This window comes from Cervus elaphus, chromosome 4 (assembly GCF_910594005.1).
Source record: "Cervus elaphus chromosome 4, mCerEla1.1, whole genome shotgun sequence".
Taxonomy (NCBI): domain Eukaryota; kingdom Metazoa; phylum Chordata; class Mammalia; order Artiodactyla; family Cervidae; genus Cervus; species Cervus elaphus.
This window is the reverse complement of record NC_057818.1, coordinates 3,640,129-3,656,622: the sequence shown is the minus strand read 5'-3', so window position 1 is coordinate 3,656,622 and position 16,494 is coordinate 3,640,129. Positions and strand designations below refer to the sequence as shown.

The following is a 16,494-nucleotide window of genomic DNA, read 5'->3' as shown; positions in this document are numbered from 1 at the left end:
CACCTGTGGGTTTTATCTCCGGGTTTGATTTCTGCCTCTGCGGAGGAGAGCGGCGGCCCGTTCCGCCGCACCCTCAGGACTCCCCGACCCCGGGGTTAAACGAATGCACACACCCCAAGCCTGGGACTCGAGCCCCAGGAAACGCGTTCTGTCTTGGAGACGCCCTGGCTCCTCTGGGAGTTGTAGTTTTGCTGCCCCGCGGAGCCGCCGTCTCTCGCCCCAGCGCCCCTTCTCGAAGGGACGGCTCACTACCCTTTAGGAAGGAGTTGCTCGGACCATGTCTGAGGACCCGCGGGGTCGCTCGGAGCCGGGATTCGGGGAGGGGCCGCCTCTGGTGTGGAGAGCGCTGAAACTACACTTCCCAGGACGCGCAGCGAGGCACGCGCCGCCCCGCTTTAGAGAGCTCGCGGCGCGGGGGCCGGGCGCAGGCAGGTACGTGGGTGCGCGCAGACCCGGCGCCGCGCGGGTACCCCCAGCCGTTTCGCGGACCCCTGCCCGCCTCTTGGGCCCTCAGGACGGAGCTGGGCCACTGGCTGCCCTTTTGCTTACAGGGAAGAGTCTCTCGGAACTCTGCCGGCGCCCCCGAGCGCCCGCTTGCCGTGGGGTGGCTGCAGGCCCCTCATCGCGTTGGCCCAGGTCTTTTAACAGGAGCTCTGGGACTTGGGGACGCCCGGGACAGGGACTCCAGGCGGCTGGGCCGCTGGGTGCCGGCGCTGGTGACTTTCCCTCTGAGGTCACTTTTCCGGCCTCATTTTACGCCGTCCACTCAACCATATTTCCTTTGTGTGATTTGCAGTGTAGTCTTTACTTCCAATCACCTTCTTTCTGCCTTCCTTTTCCCCCTTTTCTCTGTGAAACTACTTTTTCCCCTTTAAAATGCAAAAGCACTGGCCTACTTCTTTTCAAGAAGCAAATATGAAGAGGCCTTATTTTATTCCGGCCTTGACTCCCCTTCCCTATCCTAATTTTGGGCAGTGTGTGGCTGAGGGCATTAAAAACCTTTTCAACTTGACCTCAGTAGATGAAGTTCTGTTGGAAGTGTGCAGAATGTTGGAATAGAGGCCTTACTATCTAAGATCTCTTTACAAATGTTAAGTATGACAGAGGGCAAAGACTCCAGGAGAGAGGTCTTGTTTCTGCAGGGTGCATAAGGACATAAATCTTGGAGCTGGACACACCTGACCTCTCTGTACAAGCTGTATATGACCTACATTATCCCCATTACCTAAATAAGAATCTGAGCGACCCAGGTCCCAGTCATGGCTGCAGTATCAACTAACATTTGTGAACTGGACAGAATACTTCTCTGGCAGTGGTGTTGTGAGGATGAAAAATCAGTTGACTATGGGTCAGAGTGAGTGGCTGAGCTAACTCATAACAGCTGTCATCTTTAATGCCATCCCTGATTCACTGTCACCTTGTATTGGGCACTTTACATATATTTAGTACTTTTGTTCTATTTTCCGTTCTACAAAGTAGGTTTGGTGTAGTGGTTAAGAGAATGGACTTTGGAAAAAAGGTGTCTTGGTTCAGATTTGGCTCTACCACTTGCTAGCTGTGTGAACTTGGGCAAGTCAATCTCTGTGTCTCAGTTTCTTCATCTTTAAGGATCAAGAGAGTACTTCCCAATACTTAGAGGTTCTTAGAATAATTTTTCCTTTGATGGTGCCGAGAGGAAAATGATGTACTTGCCATATTGGTTCAGGTCCTCAGAAAAGCAGACAACAGGATGAGGTGCAAGAGATTTATGGGGGGAGGCAGAAGGGGAGGGACCTGGAGGAAGCCGGGAGAGCTGTCTGTTTGCATTCCAGGTCCACTTCCTGTGACAGAACAGGAGAAGGAAGACAGGAGTTATGCCCAGAAGCTCTCAGACTGCAGTGCAGTTCTGAGACAGCTTCTGTTGGGTTGAATGGGGAGTTCTGGCACCAAGGAGGCCTCCCAGGGGATCCCTATCTTGTCTTAGTGGGTCTGTCTTCTTTCAGTCGTTGGTTGATGGGTCGCCGGGCCTCCGTGTGGATGAGATGGGGGGCATCTGTTGTTAGGCTTCCTACCACCGGAGGCCAGAGCTGGTTAGGGGGTGCCAAAGGTCACACAGGGAGTTGGTGGCCAGCCTGGAATCCCCAGCCACACCCTTCACTGGGAAGGCCCGATGGGTAACCTGGGGAATGCCTCTGACCTCAGATCCCTGGCCAAGATCTCCTGCTCAGATTTCCCTCTGGATTCCCCTCCTGAGCTGAGTGGGGAGCTGAGCAGTTTCTGTTAGTGGTGGAGCAGTTTCTGTTAGTGGTGGAGGCTTTCCCTGGAAGCTCGTGGGAGTGTGGGTGTTGCTAAGTGGCAGTGTCTGTCAGCCCGAACCACGGCTTGTGGCAGCAGAGTCTGACACAGGAAGAAACGGACCGAGATTCAGGTTTCCCGTTGGCTCCGACTGGAATGCGGGTGGGCTGTGGACGGAGGTGTGCTCAGGGCACCTCTGGGGGATCATGCAGCTTGCTCCACCGGCCCTCCCCACGCTGAGCTTTGGGGGCTGGAAGGAAGAGGCGGGAGGGGCTGCTTCGTGGGACCACCGTGGGCAGCACACTCCTAAGGACTCGCTATGGAGGTCTTGGGGAGGCCGAGCCTCGGAGGTTAGACCATTTTCTTACCTGGCAGGAGAGGAGCGTTGCAGGGATAGGAGTGGGTGAAGTCGTGGCTTTGGCGTCACCTTCCCCCTACTGCTCAGAGTGCTCTGGAGGAAGGTGACTGACAGGTGGGGTTGCAGCCCCATCTAGCTTGGAGTCTCTGAGAGGGGAGGTCCCCTCCGAGGGCACTGTAGTGGGTGCTGTGGGCACACTGCCCTTGAACAGACTGGTGCACCCCTCCCAGAGCTTCCCTCTTTGCAGGGAATTGCCTGTATCCTCAGGAGCCTGGACAGAGAGCCTCCCTCCCCAGCCTCAGCTCGGAGCCAGTGATTGGGTGATGAGGGGCCTGCAGCCCCATGCTTTAAGTGGGGGCCCGCTGTCAACGCCACACCCTCCCCTTACTTCCCCTTACTTCCTCTCCTGAGGAAATGTCAAACTGATAAAGACAAAGATACACTCATCATGCGACCCAGTAATCCCACACCCCGGTGTCCACCTGGAGAGATGTCTTATGTTCACATTAAATCTACACGCGAATGTTGATAGCAGTTCTATTCATGATTACCAAAACCTGGAAGCAGCCCAGATAGCCTTCCTTTAGTGGGTGGGTAGAGAAACAGACTGTGGAATGTCCAGGCGATGGAGCGCTGCTTGGCAAAAAAGGAGAAAGAGCTACGGCTATGCTTAGCCAACTCAGATGGCTCTCAGAGGCGTTGTGTTGAATGAAAGAAGCCAATCTCAAAAGAGTACATTCCAGCTATAGCTTTGGAGAACAGATGGCTGGTTGTCAGAGGTGACAGATGGAGGAGGGTGTGACTGTAAAGGGATGAGGTATAGGAGTTCTTTCAGATGCAGATGGTGGTAGTGACCACAAGAATCTATATGTGTGTTAAAAATCATAAATCTATTTACAACCAAAAAAATCAATTTTAGGATATGCTAATTTAAAAACATTCACACATCTCTGTATCTCTGCCCAGAAAACCCCTCAACTGTGGCCAGAATGGAGCAGCCAAAGGGCATTGATTGGACGGTCATCATCCTGACGTGTCAGTACAAGGACAGCGTTGAGGTCTTTCAGAGAGGTAGTTGGCCCTCACTCTGCACAGTGCCCCTGATATAGAACCACTCCCTGTTCCTTGCCACATATCCCTGGAGCCCCAGGAGCCGGGCAGTCCCAGGTTCAAACCCAGATTCTGCTTCTTCCTTGCCATGTGACCTCAGACACATGTCACTTCACTGAGACTTGCTTTTCTCATCTGTGAAATGGGGGTAACTGTCCTTACCTCACTGAGTTGGGAAAAGATCTAATGAGCTACTAGATGAAAAGGTGCTAAGTCAAAGAAGAGAAAATAATGGCGGTTGGGAGGTTTGCTCTAGGTGCTCCGGAATGGGGGGCGAGGTGCTGGGGGGCAAGTCCCAGCCGTGTTCTGACCGCAGAGCTGGAAATACGGCAGAAGCGAGAGCAGATCCCTGCCGGGACGCTGCTGCTGGCTGTGGAGGACCCTGAGGTTCATGTGGGCAGTGGAGGAGCCACCCTCAACGCCCTGCTGGTGGCCGCTGAGCACCTGAGTGCCCGCGCCGGCTTCACTGTGAGTTGTCCTGACGTACCCTCCTTGGCACAGCGGGGTGGGGGCTTCAAGCGGAGCCTTTCCCTGGTGCCCGCTCCTCGGGCCTCACTGCCCTGCCCCGTTCAGGGTCAGCATCGTGCTCGCGTCTGTAGATTGGGCAGACTCACCCAGGTGAGGGCAGAATGCAGGGCCAGCCTTTCGTAGTGGTTCAGAGCCAGTGTCAGAGTTAGGCTTTCTGGCTGCTCTTGGAAAAGCTCGTCTTGCCACCCTGGGCTCTCCTTCCCACGTGGCAGTGGCTTGCTGGAACTGGGCTGCAGCAGCCCATGTCCCCCCCACACGCAGTCGCTTCACTCGTCACCCTGCCCTGGCACGGGGAGTGAGCGTGGCTGTAGACATGGGTGCAGCCTGGCAATGGGCGTGGCACCAGCGAGTCAGGGACCACTGTGTGGCTGCAAGCTTCCCTACAAACGGGGCAGGGGGTAGCCCACCAGAGGGCCGCTTTGTCCCCTCATCTGTCTCGTGCCTGCCTCTGGCCATTGGTCTTACCTGATATTCCTTTGCTACTTGTGTGGACTGGTGCTGGGGTTTCTCCCTGGAGGGGAGGCTGCCACTTGTCTAGACCTCTGTCAACAGGGCTCTCCCACTTCTGATAGGTGGTCACGTCAGATGTTCTGCACTCGGCCTGGATCCTTATCCTGCACACGGTTAGTAGAATGCCCGGCAGGGCCCACGCAGAAGGATGGAGCCGCTGATTCTTGGGGTTGGACAGGACTTTAGAGGGCTTCTACCTCTGCGTGCAAGGTGTCCCTTGTGCTCATTCAGAACTGTCAGAATCAGAATTGATCCAGGTGTTCAAAATAGGGAACTGGATAAATAAAAACAGCATATCCTCCTGGAGGAATATTAGACAGTAAGTAAAAGGTCCATTTAACTCTTTGCACTCACCTGTGCATTGACTGACTCTGTGACCTGGGGCAATGGTCACATGATCACTTCTAGGCCTGTTAACAATTCCTCCTCCTTGTGGCTGTGTTGAGATGACCCATTAAATGTTTAAATCGGGGCTGGGCCTGGCTCATTGTGAGTGTCAGTGAGTGTATTTTCATTATTCAGTGAAAAAGGCAAGCCACACAAGTTTGAATAGAATGATCTCAGCTTTTTTAATGGAAAGTTTGGTTGAGATCATTATAGATGCACATGTAAGAAACAGTCCAGAGAGAAACCTCTGTAAACATTGCCCAGATCCCTGCAATGGTCATATTTTCCAAAACTATAGTATAATCACAGCCAGGATATTGACATTGACTTATTTCTCCAGTTTGACTTACACTCCTGTGTATGTGTGTGTAAAGTTCTATTTTCTCCACCTTTTAAATTTTTGTAAAAAAATAGTCTGCATATGAGGTATATGAAAGGATATACCTCACAAATGAGGGCAATGGTTATTATTCCCGAGGGATTGTTTTTCCTTTTGTGTATCTGCATTTTCTAATTTTTTTTTTACCATAATCATTTCATTTCAAAAATTATATGAAAAAATTATTGAGAAAAACCCTGGTCAGAGTGCTGTAGCCTGGTGGCTTTCCGCTCCGGCCCTCTGCCCCAGGCTCCTCTGCCTGTCCCCACTCCCCCAGGGTCGAGACTTCGCCTTCGACGACTGTGGCCGGGCCTTCACCTGCCTCCCTGTGGAGAACCCCCAGGCCCCCGTGGAGGCTGTGGTCTGCAACCTGGACTGCCTGCTGGACACCATGAGCCATCGGGTGAGGCCGGGCCCTTGTCCTATTCCCCGCCGTGCCCCAGCCACGGTCTTTGCTGGCTGAGACGGGGGACGCCAGAACAATGGCTTTGGGTGCCCGTGTTTAGCCACACTATTCAGGAGGGTAGTGCGCCGCCCTGGGGGAGGCGTGGCCCCAGAAGTAGGTGGGAGGGCGGGCACGGGCACCGCAGGTCTGGGGGCCCCGGCCCCTCAGCAGCCTGGTCCCCCGGAACAGGCGGAGGCCGCCAACTCTCTCTGTCCCCGCAGCTGGGCCCGGGCTCCCCGCCGGGCGTGTGGGTGTGCAGCACGGACATGCTGCTGTCGGTGCCTCCGAGCCCAGGTGAGCCTGCGGAGGTTTGCGGCAGCCTGCCCTGCCCGCCTGCGCCCGCTCTGCCTCTCCTCTCCCACCCGCCATCTCGGCCTGGCCCGCTGCCCCTGCAGAAAGGGCGCTCTGAGGTTTTCGGGATGGAGCCTAGAGCAGGAGGCAGGCCTCCCCCGCCGCGCCTCCCTCTGCTGCCCGTGGGATGGAGGCACCCAGTCCTGTCACTCTGGCCTCCAAGGGCTCCGGGGACGAGCTTTGGGGGGTGAGGTGCTGTTATCCTCCCAGGGGAATGCCCATGCTGGAAACCACGGAAACGCCCTTTCTCTAGAGGTGCCTGCACACCCCTGCCCTGAGAGCGTGCTCCTCCTGGCAGGGCCCCCCACCCCGCCCTTGCCTTGGCTTGGGGTCCCTGGAGAGCCTCCTGCCTCCCCCACCCGCAGGCATCAGCTGGGGCGGCTTCCGGGGAGCCCGAGGGATCGCCCTTCCGGGGAGCACAGCCTACGCCCGGAGCCACGGCGTCTACCTGACTGACCCCCAGGTAGGGCCCCGGGAAGTGGTCTGTGCAGCCTGGTCCTGGTTCCTAGCCAGCCTGGGTTTGAGGTTTTCCCCACGGCAGCAGCTCCTGTGCTCACTTAGTCCTTTGCCAAACATGAGTTGCCCCTGACCCTGTGCCGGGCTCTGTACCTGCACTTGGGGCCGTGGAGACATTCAAAGCCGTGGAGACGGTCTGCCGTGAGGCCGGGGCAGGTCTCGGGCACGGGTGCCCCGGGGGTGTCCCGGCCCCATCAGACTTGTGACGGAGGTTTTCATCTGGAGGACGCCCTCCTTCTCAGTCTCTTTGCCTCCGCCCCTAACTCTGTTTCCTCCTCCCGCCTAGGGCTTCGTTCTGGACATTTACTACCAGGGCACTGAGGCAGAGATACAACGATGCGCCAGACCTGATGGGCGGGTGCCGCTGGTACGGCTGCCAGCCCCCAGGGTGGGGGGCTTGGAGACTTTATGGGATGGGAGAGGGAGGGCTTGCCTTTGTGCCCAGGGCAGAGCGCCCCACCTTCCAGGGAAGGCTAGAACCGGAATCTGAGGCAGATCTGGAACAGGTATTCAGGGGGGCAGGTGGCGCCAAAACCTAGGGACAGGGTTAGCCTTGGCATTCAGAGTCTTGTCCTGAATGAGAAAGGCCAGAACCAGGCTCAAGGGATATTTCTAGAAGGGAGGACAGAGATGTAAGTGGTGGGTAAGAGTCTGGGACTAGACTGTAGGGAAGACGGAGGAGCCCTGAAAATTGAGGGGTCCCCAGAAGGCCCTGTCACGGGGCCCTTGGTGGGGAGCTGCTTCCAGTCCGCCTGGAGTCCCAGCGCTGCAGTGGCCCAGAAAATGAAGACCTTGTTCCGTGTGGCCTGGGGGCCCGTCTGCCCCTGCTCTCCCCAGCTCGGGCACACGCCTGGCCCCGGGGTCTCTTTCCTGACCCTGTGGGGGTCCCTGCAGGTGTCTGGAGTTGTCTTCTTCTCTGTGGAAACTGCTGAGCGCCTCCTGGCCACCCACGTGAGCCCGCCTCTGGATGCCTGCACCTACATGGGCTTGGACTCGGGAGCCCGGCCTGGTCAGGTGCCCAGGAGTGGGGACCGGGAGGCCTTGGCCTGGGCGAGAGGCCCTGACGCTGCTGGTCTGGCTGTGAGGCCTCGGGCCAGTCTGTTCCCTTCTGTGTGTCGGTGACTCTGGGGAGGGAATGGGCCCCGCTCAGCCGGGGAGCCCACTGACAGAAGTGCCTGCCCCTGTCCCAGCTGTCTCTATTTTTTGACATCCTGCTCTGCATGGCCCGGAACGTGCAAAGGGAGGACTTCCTGGTGGGGCGGCCCCCGGAGATGGGGCAAGGTGACGCGGACGTCGCGGGCTATCTGCACGGCGCCCGAGCTGAGCTGTGGAGGCAGCTCCGCGGTCAGCCGCTCACAGTGGGTGGGTCCTGCCTCTCCGCGCTCTGGGTGGGGAAGCCATGGGGGTGGGGACACCCAGGGGAGGCTCCTCCCTCACCCTCTGGCCCCTGGGCCCCTAGGCCAGGCCAGCCTCGTGAGCGCCTGCGCGGGACAGCTACCTTCTCTCGGTTCCGAGTCTCCTGCTGACATACCACTTCCCTTCTTCCTTCGTCTCATTCTTGGGCCCCCGTCCTGGTCTTGCTTTGTAGCTGGGTGACTTTGGGCAGGTTGCCGAGCCTCTCTGGATCTTAGCTTCCCATCAGCATAGTGGGCTCGTTCATGCCTGCCCTCCCAGGCCCTGGTGAAGCCATGTTTTCTGGTGGGAGACCCAGCCTGGCGTCAGAGCTGCAGGAGGCGGGACATTGAGGTCAGTACTTGTGTCTCTACAGCGTATATCCCTGACGGCAGCTACAACTACATGACCAACTCAGCCAGTGAGTTTCTGCACAGTCTCACATCCCCGGGGGCTCTGGGGGCCCAGGTCGTACACTCCCAGGTGGAGGTAAGACCTGCTTGGAGGTGAAGCCCGCAGAGGTGCCTGTAGGGTGCTTGGAGACGGTGGCCATGGGGGGCTGCAGGAAGGGGTGGGAACAGCTCATGCTTAGGACAGACTATGAGCGTAGGTGTTATTACCCCATTTCACACAGGAGTCACTGGAGGCTCAGAGAGGTTAAGTAACTTGCTTAAGGCCACAGAGCCAGTTAAGTAGCCAAGTCAGGATTCTACATCCAAGTCTGACTGATTGAGAAGGTAGAGAAGAGTCCCCCCTAACCCTTTCTGAAGGGTCTGCTCAGGGAATCAGGCAAATTCATGGTGATGGGCAGGTAGAGTGCAGAGGCAACCCTCAGGGCGACAGGGGTTGGACTAGCGGGACAGGTGGGAGTTTTCTGGGGGGCTGTCATCTGGTGGGATCCCCGTTTCTGGGTTCAGGTTTGCTCTGGAGGGGAGCGTGCCCCTGGCGGAACAGCAGGAACCAAGTTGGGGTGGGAGTAAGCCTGAGGCTGGGGCCAGGGAGGTGCGGAGGGGGGTCTGGCTGGCCGGCTGGCGTGGAGCGGCAGGAGCTCTGGCTGGGGCTGGGCTGTGGAGGAGGACTGGGGCCCCCCCTGCTGGGCCTCACGGCTTTCTCCCGGGTCTGCAGGAGCGGCCGCTGCTGGGGGCCGGGAGCGCTGTGGTCAGCTGCCTGCTGGAGGGCCCCGTGCGGCTGGGCCCCGGGAGCGTCCTGCAGCACTGCCACCTGCGGGTGAGGCTGGGCGTGCAAGGGGGAGGCCCGCTCCGGGGCGCGCCTGGGCTCCGCTGAGCACGCAGACCCTGTCCTCTCCCCCCAGGGCCCCATTCACGTTGGCACTGGCTGCTTCCTGAGTGGCCTGGACATGGCCCAGTCCCAGGCGCTGCACGGCGTGGAGCTGCGTGACCTCGTCCTGCGGGGACACCACCTGCAGCTGCACGGCGCCCCCAGCCGGGCCTTCACCCTCGTGGGCCGCCTGGACAGCTGGGAGGTAGGTGCTCAGTGGCCTCCCCTCACCCCCAGTTTTAGGCCTTGGGGGCTCCAGTGTCCCCAGCACAGCGCCCACTCCCCTGCGGGGCTCTGCGAGCGCTCACCTGGGGGATACAGGCTGTGAGGAGGATGCGGCTGGTAGGGCCGTCTCTCTTCCTGCCCCCTCTGGCCCCGACCCCGGTCCCCTGGCCTTATTGTCCTTAACCCCTTCCTGTGGCCCCGTCAGCCCTGACTGCTTCCTTCTCTTCCCCCAGAGACAGGGGACAGGGACGTATCTCAACATGTCTTGGAGTAAATTCTTCCAGAAGACGGGCATCCGGTAGGGTGGATGGCCCCATGGGGCCCCGTGGGCCTTGGCAGCTGGGGTAGCAGCTGCCTGGAGGCTCAGGGCCCACCCCCCTCAATCCCTGGGGCCTGGGGTAGTTTTGAGCAGCCTTATCTGCCCTAGCATCTTCTCCCTGGGCTACTCCAGATTCCTGACCGTGCCCAGGCTTTGGGGTTTTGTTCAGCAGCCTGGGAAAGGAGGCAGGCCAGCTGGGCCTCCCTCCCTGAATCACTCACTTATCTGGTCTCTGGAGGCGTTCCTCCTGTTCCCAGGAAGAAGCCAGGCCCCCGCTGACAGGTGGTCGGGGCTGGGGGACCAGGCAGGAGCCCCTGCTCCCCTCCTGCTGATGCGGCTTCTCTCCACTTCAGGGATTGGGACCTGTGGGACCCAGATGTGCCCCCCGCTGAGCGCTGCCTCCTCAGTGCCCGTCTCTTCCCCGTGCTCCACCCCTCGAGGGCCCCGGGCCCCTGGGACCTGCTGTGGATGCTGGACCCCCAGGAGGACGGGGGCCGGGCCCTGCGGGCTTGGCGGGCTTGCTGGCGTCTATCCTGGGAGCAGCTGCAGCCGTGCCTGGATCGGGGTGCCACGCTGGCCGCCCGCCGGGACCTGTTCTTCCGCCAGGCCCTGCACAAGGCGCGGCACGTGCTGGAGGCCCGGCAGGACCTCAGCCTGCGCCCACTGACCCGGGCTGCTGTCCATGAGGGCTGTACTGGGAGCCTGCTGGCCACGCTGGACCAGGGTGAGTGTGCTGGGCACCCAGCTGGGAAACCAGACCCTGCATCACTTGCCCTATCTGCCCTCTAGGTCATCAACCTCGGGCATTAGGGAGACATGAGACTCTAAAGCAGGGGGGGAACACAAATGGAGTTTACCGTCTGGGTGCTAGGAAGTTCCATCCGAGTCAGTGAGGGGTTTGAGGAGACGCGGGGCCCTGGGGCTGAGCCTCTGGGTCTCTTGAGCATTGGCAGAGCATGCATTCTGTGCCGGATGGGGTGAAGCGCTCCAGCGGGGGGCTCAGGCAGTGCCTTGTTCCCTGTCGATGCTGTTCACTCAGCCACCCAGGGGGACTGAGGATGAACCCAGGTGGTTTGCCTCCCGAGGCTGAGCTCTTACTCACTAAGGGCGTCCTGGGCTGGGACTCGCCAGGATGAGAACTTTGCCAGGCGGAGAAGTGGGGAGCACTCTCAGGCCAGGATACATGTGGGGCCACAGTGCAGAGGTGTGAGGAGTCTGGGGTGTTTGAGGGCAGAGGGCCTTGGGGACGGGCTCCTCCGCAGCTGCCCGCCTCCTGGTCCATCAGTGGCAGCTGGTGCGGAAGACCCTGGCGTGGCCGCCCGGGCCCTGGCCTGCGTGGCGGATGTCCTGGGCTGCATGGCAGAGGGCCGAGGCGGCTTGCGCAGTGGGCCGGCCGCCAACCCCGAGTGGGTGCGGCCCTTCTCCTTCCTGGAGCGTGGAGACCTGGCGCGGGGTGTGGAGGCGCTCACCCAGGAGCGGGCCAGGTGGCTGAGCAGGTAGGCTGAGGACTTCCCTGCTGGCCTTGGAGGTGGGAGCTCAGACGGGCGGAGGGCCCCAGGCGGCCAGCGCAGTGGGACCCAGGGCGACCGCTGGCCGCCAGCCTGGGCCCCACGCCCCTCCTTCCCTCCCGCAGGCCAGCCTTGCTGGTGCGGGCTGCCCGCCACTACGAGGGGGCTGGGCAGCTGCTGATCCGCCAGGCCGTGATGTCCGCCCAGCGCTTCGTCTGCTCCGTGCCGGCGGAGCTGCCGGCGCCCGGGCAGTGGGTGGTGGCTGAGTGCCCGGCGCGGGTGGACTTCTCAGGTGAGCCGGTGGAGGAGGGTGGGGTGGGGGTCGGCAACCCAGAGCTGAGCTGGCAGCCCCCCGAGACCAGCTGGGTCTCGTTCCATCGCCACAGGGGGCTGGAGTGACACGCCGCCCCTGGCGTACGAGCTCGGTGGGGCCGTGCTGGGCCTGGCTGTGCGAGTGGACGGCCGCCGGCCCATCGGGGCCAGGGTTCGCCGCATCCCGGAGCCCGAGCTGCGGCTGGCGGTGGGGCCCCGGCAGGACCAGACAGCCGTGAAGATCGTGTGCTGCAGCCTGGACGACATGCGGGGTTACTGCCAGCCCCAGGCCCCAGGTCAGCGCGCCTGAGACGCGGGCGGGGCGTGGGGGCGGAGCCCCAGAGCCCGCGGGCCACGGGGGCGGGCCTGAGGGGCGCCCTGCCGTCAGCCCCCAGCCCACATGGGGGCAGGACGGAGAGCAGCCCGCTGGTGCCCCAGAGCCCGCAGGGCCTGTAGTGACTGGGGAGGGGGTGTGCACTGCTGCTGGGCTGAGCCCCTGGCCGCGCGGAGACGGGGTGGGGTCTGTTTCCGCCTCGGAGACCAGACGCCCCGCTGGGGGCTGCTCGCTCCGTAGGGGCGCTACTGAAGGCGGCCTTCATCTGCGCGGGCGTCGTCAGTGTCTCCTCCGAGCTCTCGCTGAGGGAGCAGCTGCTGCGTGCCTTCGGGGGCGGCTTCGAGCTGCACGCCTGGTCTGAGTTGCCCCACGGCTCTGGCCTTGGTGAGTGGGTCCGCACCTGCTGCCCACCGGCCCGCTCGCCCCTTCAGCCTCGCTCTGGCCCCCTCGCCGGGCCCTGCCCCGTGGAGCGGGATGGGCTGGCGGAGCGGCTTCATGCCGGCCCTCTCCTGCCCTGCAGGCACCAGCAGCATCCTGGCGGGGGCCGCCCTGGCCGCGGTGCAGCGGGCCGCAGGCCGCGCGGTGGGCGCAGAGGCCCTGGTCCACGCAGTCCTGCACCTGGAGCAGGTGCTCACCACAGGTAGGGGGGGTGCCCCCGGGCAGAACGGGGCTCATCAGCAACAGGGGCTCCCCTGGACCTGCAGAGCGCCCACAAGTGCGCTGGGCCGCACAGTGATTAAGAGCTGCCTTCTTATCCCTCTGACACCCTCTCTGGTAGCTTTCAGAATGAAATATTTCTACCTCAAAGGACTTGATGTAGAAACATACTGTTAAGAGTCCGTGCAGCATCTTTCCTGTTAGGTATTCCTTCCGTCTGTGCTCCTAAGGGCTGTCCCTCAGGACGGGACTGGGTTTGGAGTAGGGGACAGGCCCCTCAGCCTGCTTTTCAGCACCTTGTTCCTCCCCTGGCTGGGGCCCCCACCATGACCTGAGGGGGCGCGGCGCAGGGCGGTGGTCATACAGAATGCCTAGCACCAGGCTTCTCACCACGGCGGCCCCTCAGCGTCCACACAGTAGAGAGCAGTGAGGCCTGTCGGCTCCAGGGTGCTCCGCTCACCTCAGGATGCCGAGCCCCCCCTCCAGCACAGCCCTGGGAAGGAAGCTGCCACAGAGACACAGAGATGCCTGCTGATGGTCTCTTCCCTGGCCGCCGAGTAGCCCAGCTCCTCCTCTCACTGTCCTGACTCACATCCTGTAATAGGTGGTCATTAGCACAAAGGCCCGATGGGGAAGCCTTTTAGTTTTCTTTTGAAGTGTACCATTCATATCCTTCATTTGGTTAAATGACAGCTGTTTATTAGATACCCACTCTGTATTGGGCCCTGGGGATAGAATGAACAATAACAGGGTCCTTGTCATCAGAAGTCACATGGGCTGTTGGAGACAAACATTAATCAATAGCCACTCAAATGAACGTATAATTACGAGCTATGCTAGGTGCTCTGGAGGGGAGGGGTGCCATTAAGGAGTTCTCAGCGATCCAGGCCGTGACACTCACCACGTTTGGCGGGAGCGTTCCAGATGCCTCCTGCCATTTGCGTTTCATACTCGAAACCCTTGCAGGCCTTTTTCCAAATATCAAAGACCTATCCCAGAATCACCTCAGATTTTGACATTTTTATGTAGCTGCCAGAAGAAAAGAGATCCATACCTTTCATTACTGAAGCAGAATGTGAACAAGCTATTTTATATAAAGTTTGATAAAAGAAGCTTATTTCCACCATCAACACCCTTTATCAATCAAGCCAGGGTGCAGGGACTGTTAGGCTGTAGGCAGAGTCCTGTGCCATCCTGCCCTCGGGGGAAGGTTGGGGTAAGGTCTTAATCCTTCGATGTGGTTTACCCCAGTTCCAAGAACACATTAGGTCTGCAGCAAACCTCAGGCCTTGGGTTACGTTCTAAGCTTGGGCTCTGGAACAAAGCCCCTTCCACTGGGCTTGTCTTGCTCCCAGGGCTAGGGCAGAAGCTGTACAACTCAGCTGACTCAGTGTTGGTGGGGGAAGCTGTCTTCCCAAGGCCAGCAGCCTGGCCCGGGAGAGGGAAGCCTGGTCGGGGGACCCCAGCGGTGACGGGGTTGGGGCTCTCGTAGGAGGTGGCTGGCAGGACCAGGTGGGTGGCCTCCTGCCCGGCATCAAGGTGGGGCGCTCCCGGGCCCAGCTGCCACTGAAGGTGGAAGTGGAGGAGGTCTCTGTGCCTAAGGGCTTTCTCCAGAAGCTCAATGACCACCTGCTCCTGGTGTACACTGGGAAGACCCGCCTGGCCCGGAACCTGCTTCAGGTCAGCCCCGGCCCCAGGAGGGAGGAGGCGGACCGCTCGGCGGGGCTTGGCAGCTCCTCTGCCTCCTCCTCACGGCTCCTGCCCTCCCTGCAGGATGTGCTGAGGAGCTGGTATGCCCGGCTGCCTGCCGTTGTGCAGAACGCCCGCCGCCTGGTGCAGCAGACCGAGGAGTGTGCGGAAGCCTTCCACCAAGGTGAGGCGCTTCCCCCCTGGAGCTCAGGACCCCGGAGTGAGTGCCTGCTGCGACTCGTGGGCCTGAGGCCAGGGGGCTCTGCAGGGCTTGGCACCGCCCTCGGTACGAGGCCCCCGGGGACAGAGGCCTACAGTCTGTCCTCTGCAGGGTCCAACGCTTAGGTGCGAGTCATGTCTCAGAACAGTACTTGCATCCTGGGGAAGGCCTCCAGCCCAGTTTCCGGGAAGCGGATGGGGGAAGAGGCTTGGCTCCACAGCTGGGTTCCAGGGAGTCAGTGCTGATCAGGGCCACACAGCTAAATGATCACTGTGCTGGGTACCATGCCAGCGGCTCTGTGCTCAAACCACCCAGAGAGGGGCTTTGCAGCTCCTGTTTCCAGCCAGTACTGGACCCAGGTTCTGACCCAGGACGCCAGTTAAGCAGTGCCTCTTGGCACCTCATCCAGCCTACAGATGGCCCCCGCTCTGTCCCCACCCCAGGGAGTCTGCCTCTGCTGGGCCAGTGCCTGACGTCATACTGGGAGCAGAAGAAGCTCATGGCTCCAGGCTGTGAGCCCCTGGCGGTGCGGCGTATGATGGATGTCCTGGCCCCCCACGTGCACGGCCAGAGCCTGGCAGGAGCAGGTGGCGGGGGCTTTCTCTGTCTACTGACCAAGGAGCCGCGGCAGAAGGAGGCTCTGGAGGCCGTGCTGGCCAAGACAGAGGTACCGGGTGGTTGGGGTACGCTAACTGGTGGGGACAGGAGCCCTCCCTGTGGCCCACCAGTGAACCAGGGCTACAGCTGCAAGCCCCCTTGGCCCTGCAGCCTAAGTCCAGCCCCCTGAGGGCCTGAAATCCGCGCAGAGCCCACTAACACCTCCCATCCTTTGCTCCTAGGGCCTCGGGAATTACAGCGTCCACCTGGTAGAAGTGGACACTCAGGGCCTGAGCCTGCAGCTGCTGGGGACTGAGACTTCCACCTGAGACCCCTTCTCTTGAGGCTCATCCCTCTGCAAGAGGAGACAGCCTGCAGCTGCAGCAGCCCCTCCTGTCCTTCCTCAGGGGAGTGTTCAGCCTTCTCTCCACCCTTCTCTGTGAATCTGCTTCCAAAGGAAAGCGACCCAAGTTCTAGCCCGGCCCTTTCTAAAACTTGGTGAAGCAGAGACGGTGCTTGGGAACAGGACTGAGACCTCCTGGTTGACGGTGGCCTAGGCTTAGCCTGTGCTCCATCTGGACCTAGGAAAGTCCTATGCTAAGCGTCCCCTGTGGCCTTTACAAATCCAATGGCCCTGATTGGGCCTTGGCCTTCTCACTCTCCACCAGGGCCTGGAAGAAGGAATGACAACCAGCCTTGGCAGACTGCTGGGGTCCCTTGGTAAGGCCGACCTTGAAGAGGCCTTGGGGGCATTTCCTGTGGCCTTCCTTAGAGGTCCAGCTTTTGCCTGAGTAGAGACTTCCTGTTCAGCACTCCCTCCCAGGCTGAGCCAGTGGAGGAGTGGGAACATGTCTGTGGCAGAGAGCCAGTGCAGTCCTGCAGCAAGCTGCTGCTGACTGAGGCCTTAACCAGCCCTGCTGCAGCTCTACCACGTGCCTGTGGGTTCTCCGTCTTCCTGGAATAGATTCACTCTGCCTGTCCAGGTTGTCCTCGTGAAGATCCTTACTGCTCCCGCTGGGACTGTGGGAGCCTGCCCCCGGGATGATCCGGCTTCTGGTGCCAAGGGCCAAGAGGGGATGAGGGTCTGGGACTGGGTGAGGCCTGT

At 60.4% G+C, this 16,494-nt stretch overlaps 1 protein-coding gene across 4 annotated transcripts; it reads left to right on the top strand.

The window, feature by feature from the left end:
• The first annotated feature begins 310 nt into the window (after positions 1–310).
• Positions 311–16,369, top strand: FCSK (fucose kinase). Of its 4 annotated transcripts, none has more exons than XM_043898010.1 (24): positions 311–432; positions 3,599–3,703; positions 4,059–4,210; positions 4,843–4,893; positions 5,824–5,949; positions 6,213–6,285; positions 6,708–6,805; positions 7,145–7,225; positions 7,753–7,872; positions 8,049–8,220; positions 8,627–8,739; positions 9,376–9,477; positions 9,563–9,733; positions 9,987–10,051; positions 10,426–10,796; positions 11,358–11,568; positions 11,706–11,872; positions 11,967–12,188; positions 12,467–12,610; positions 12,747–12,866; positions 14,376–14,563; positions 14,657–14,756; positions 15,236–15,459; positions 15,632–16,369. In XM_043898010.1, exons 2-24 carry the CDS (start codon positions 3,622–3,624, stop codon positions 15,716–15,718), a joined length of 3,240 nt encoding a protein of 1,079 aa, XP_043753945.1. In that variant the 5' UTR covers positions 311–432; positions 3,599–3,621; the 3' UTR covers positions 15,719–16,369. The 4 variants fall into 4 exon arrangements, with proteins under 4 accessions (XP_043753945.1, XP_043753946.1, XP_043753947.1 ...); XM_043898011.1 differs by lacking the exon at positions 311–432 and adding an exon at positions 443–636; XM_043898009.1 differs by lacking the exon at positions 311–432 and adding an exon at positions 778–2,624.
• The last annotated feature ends 125 nt before the right edge of the window (positions 16,370–16,494 follow it).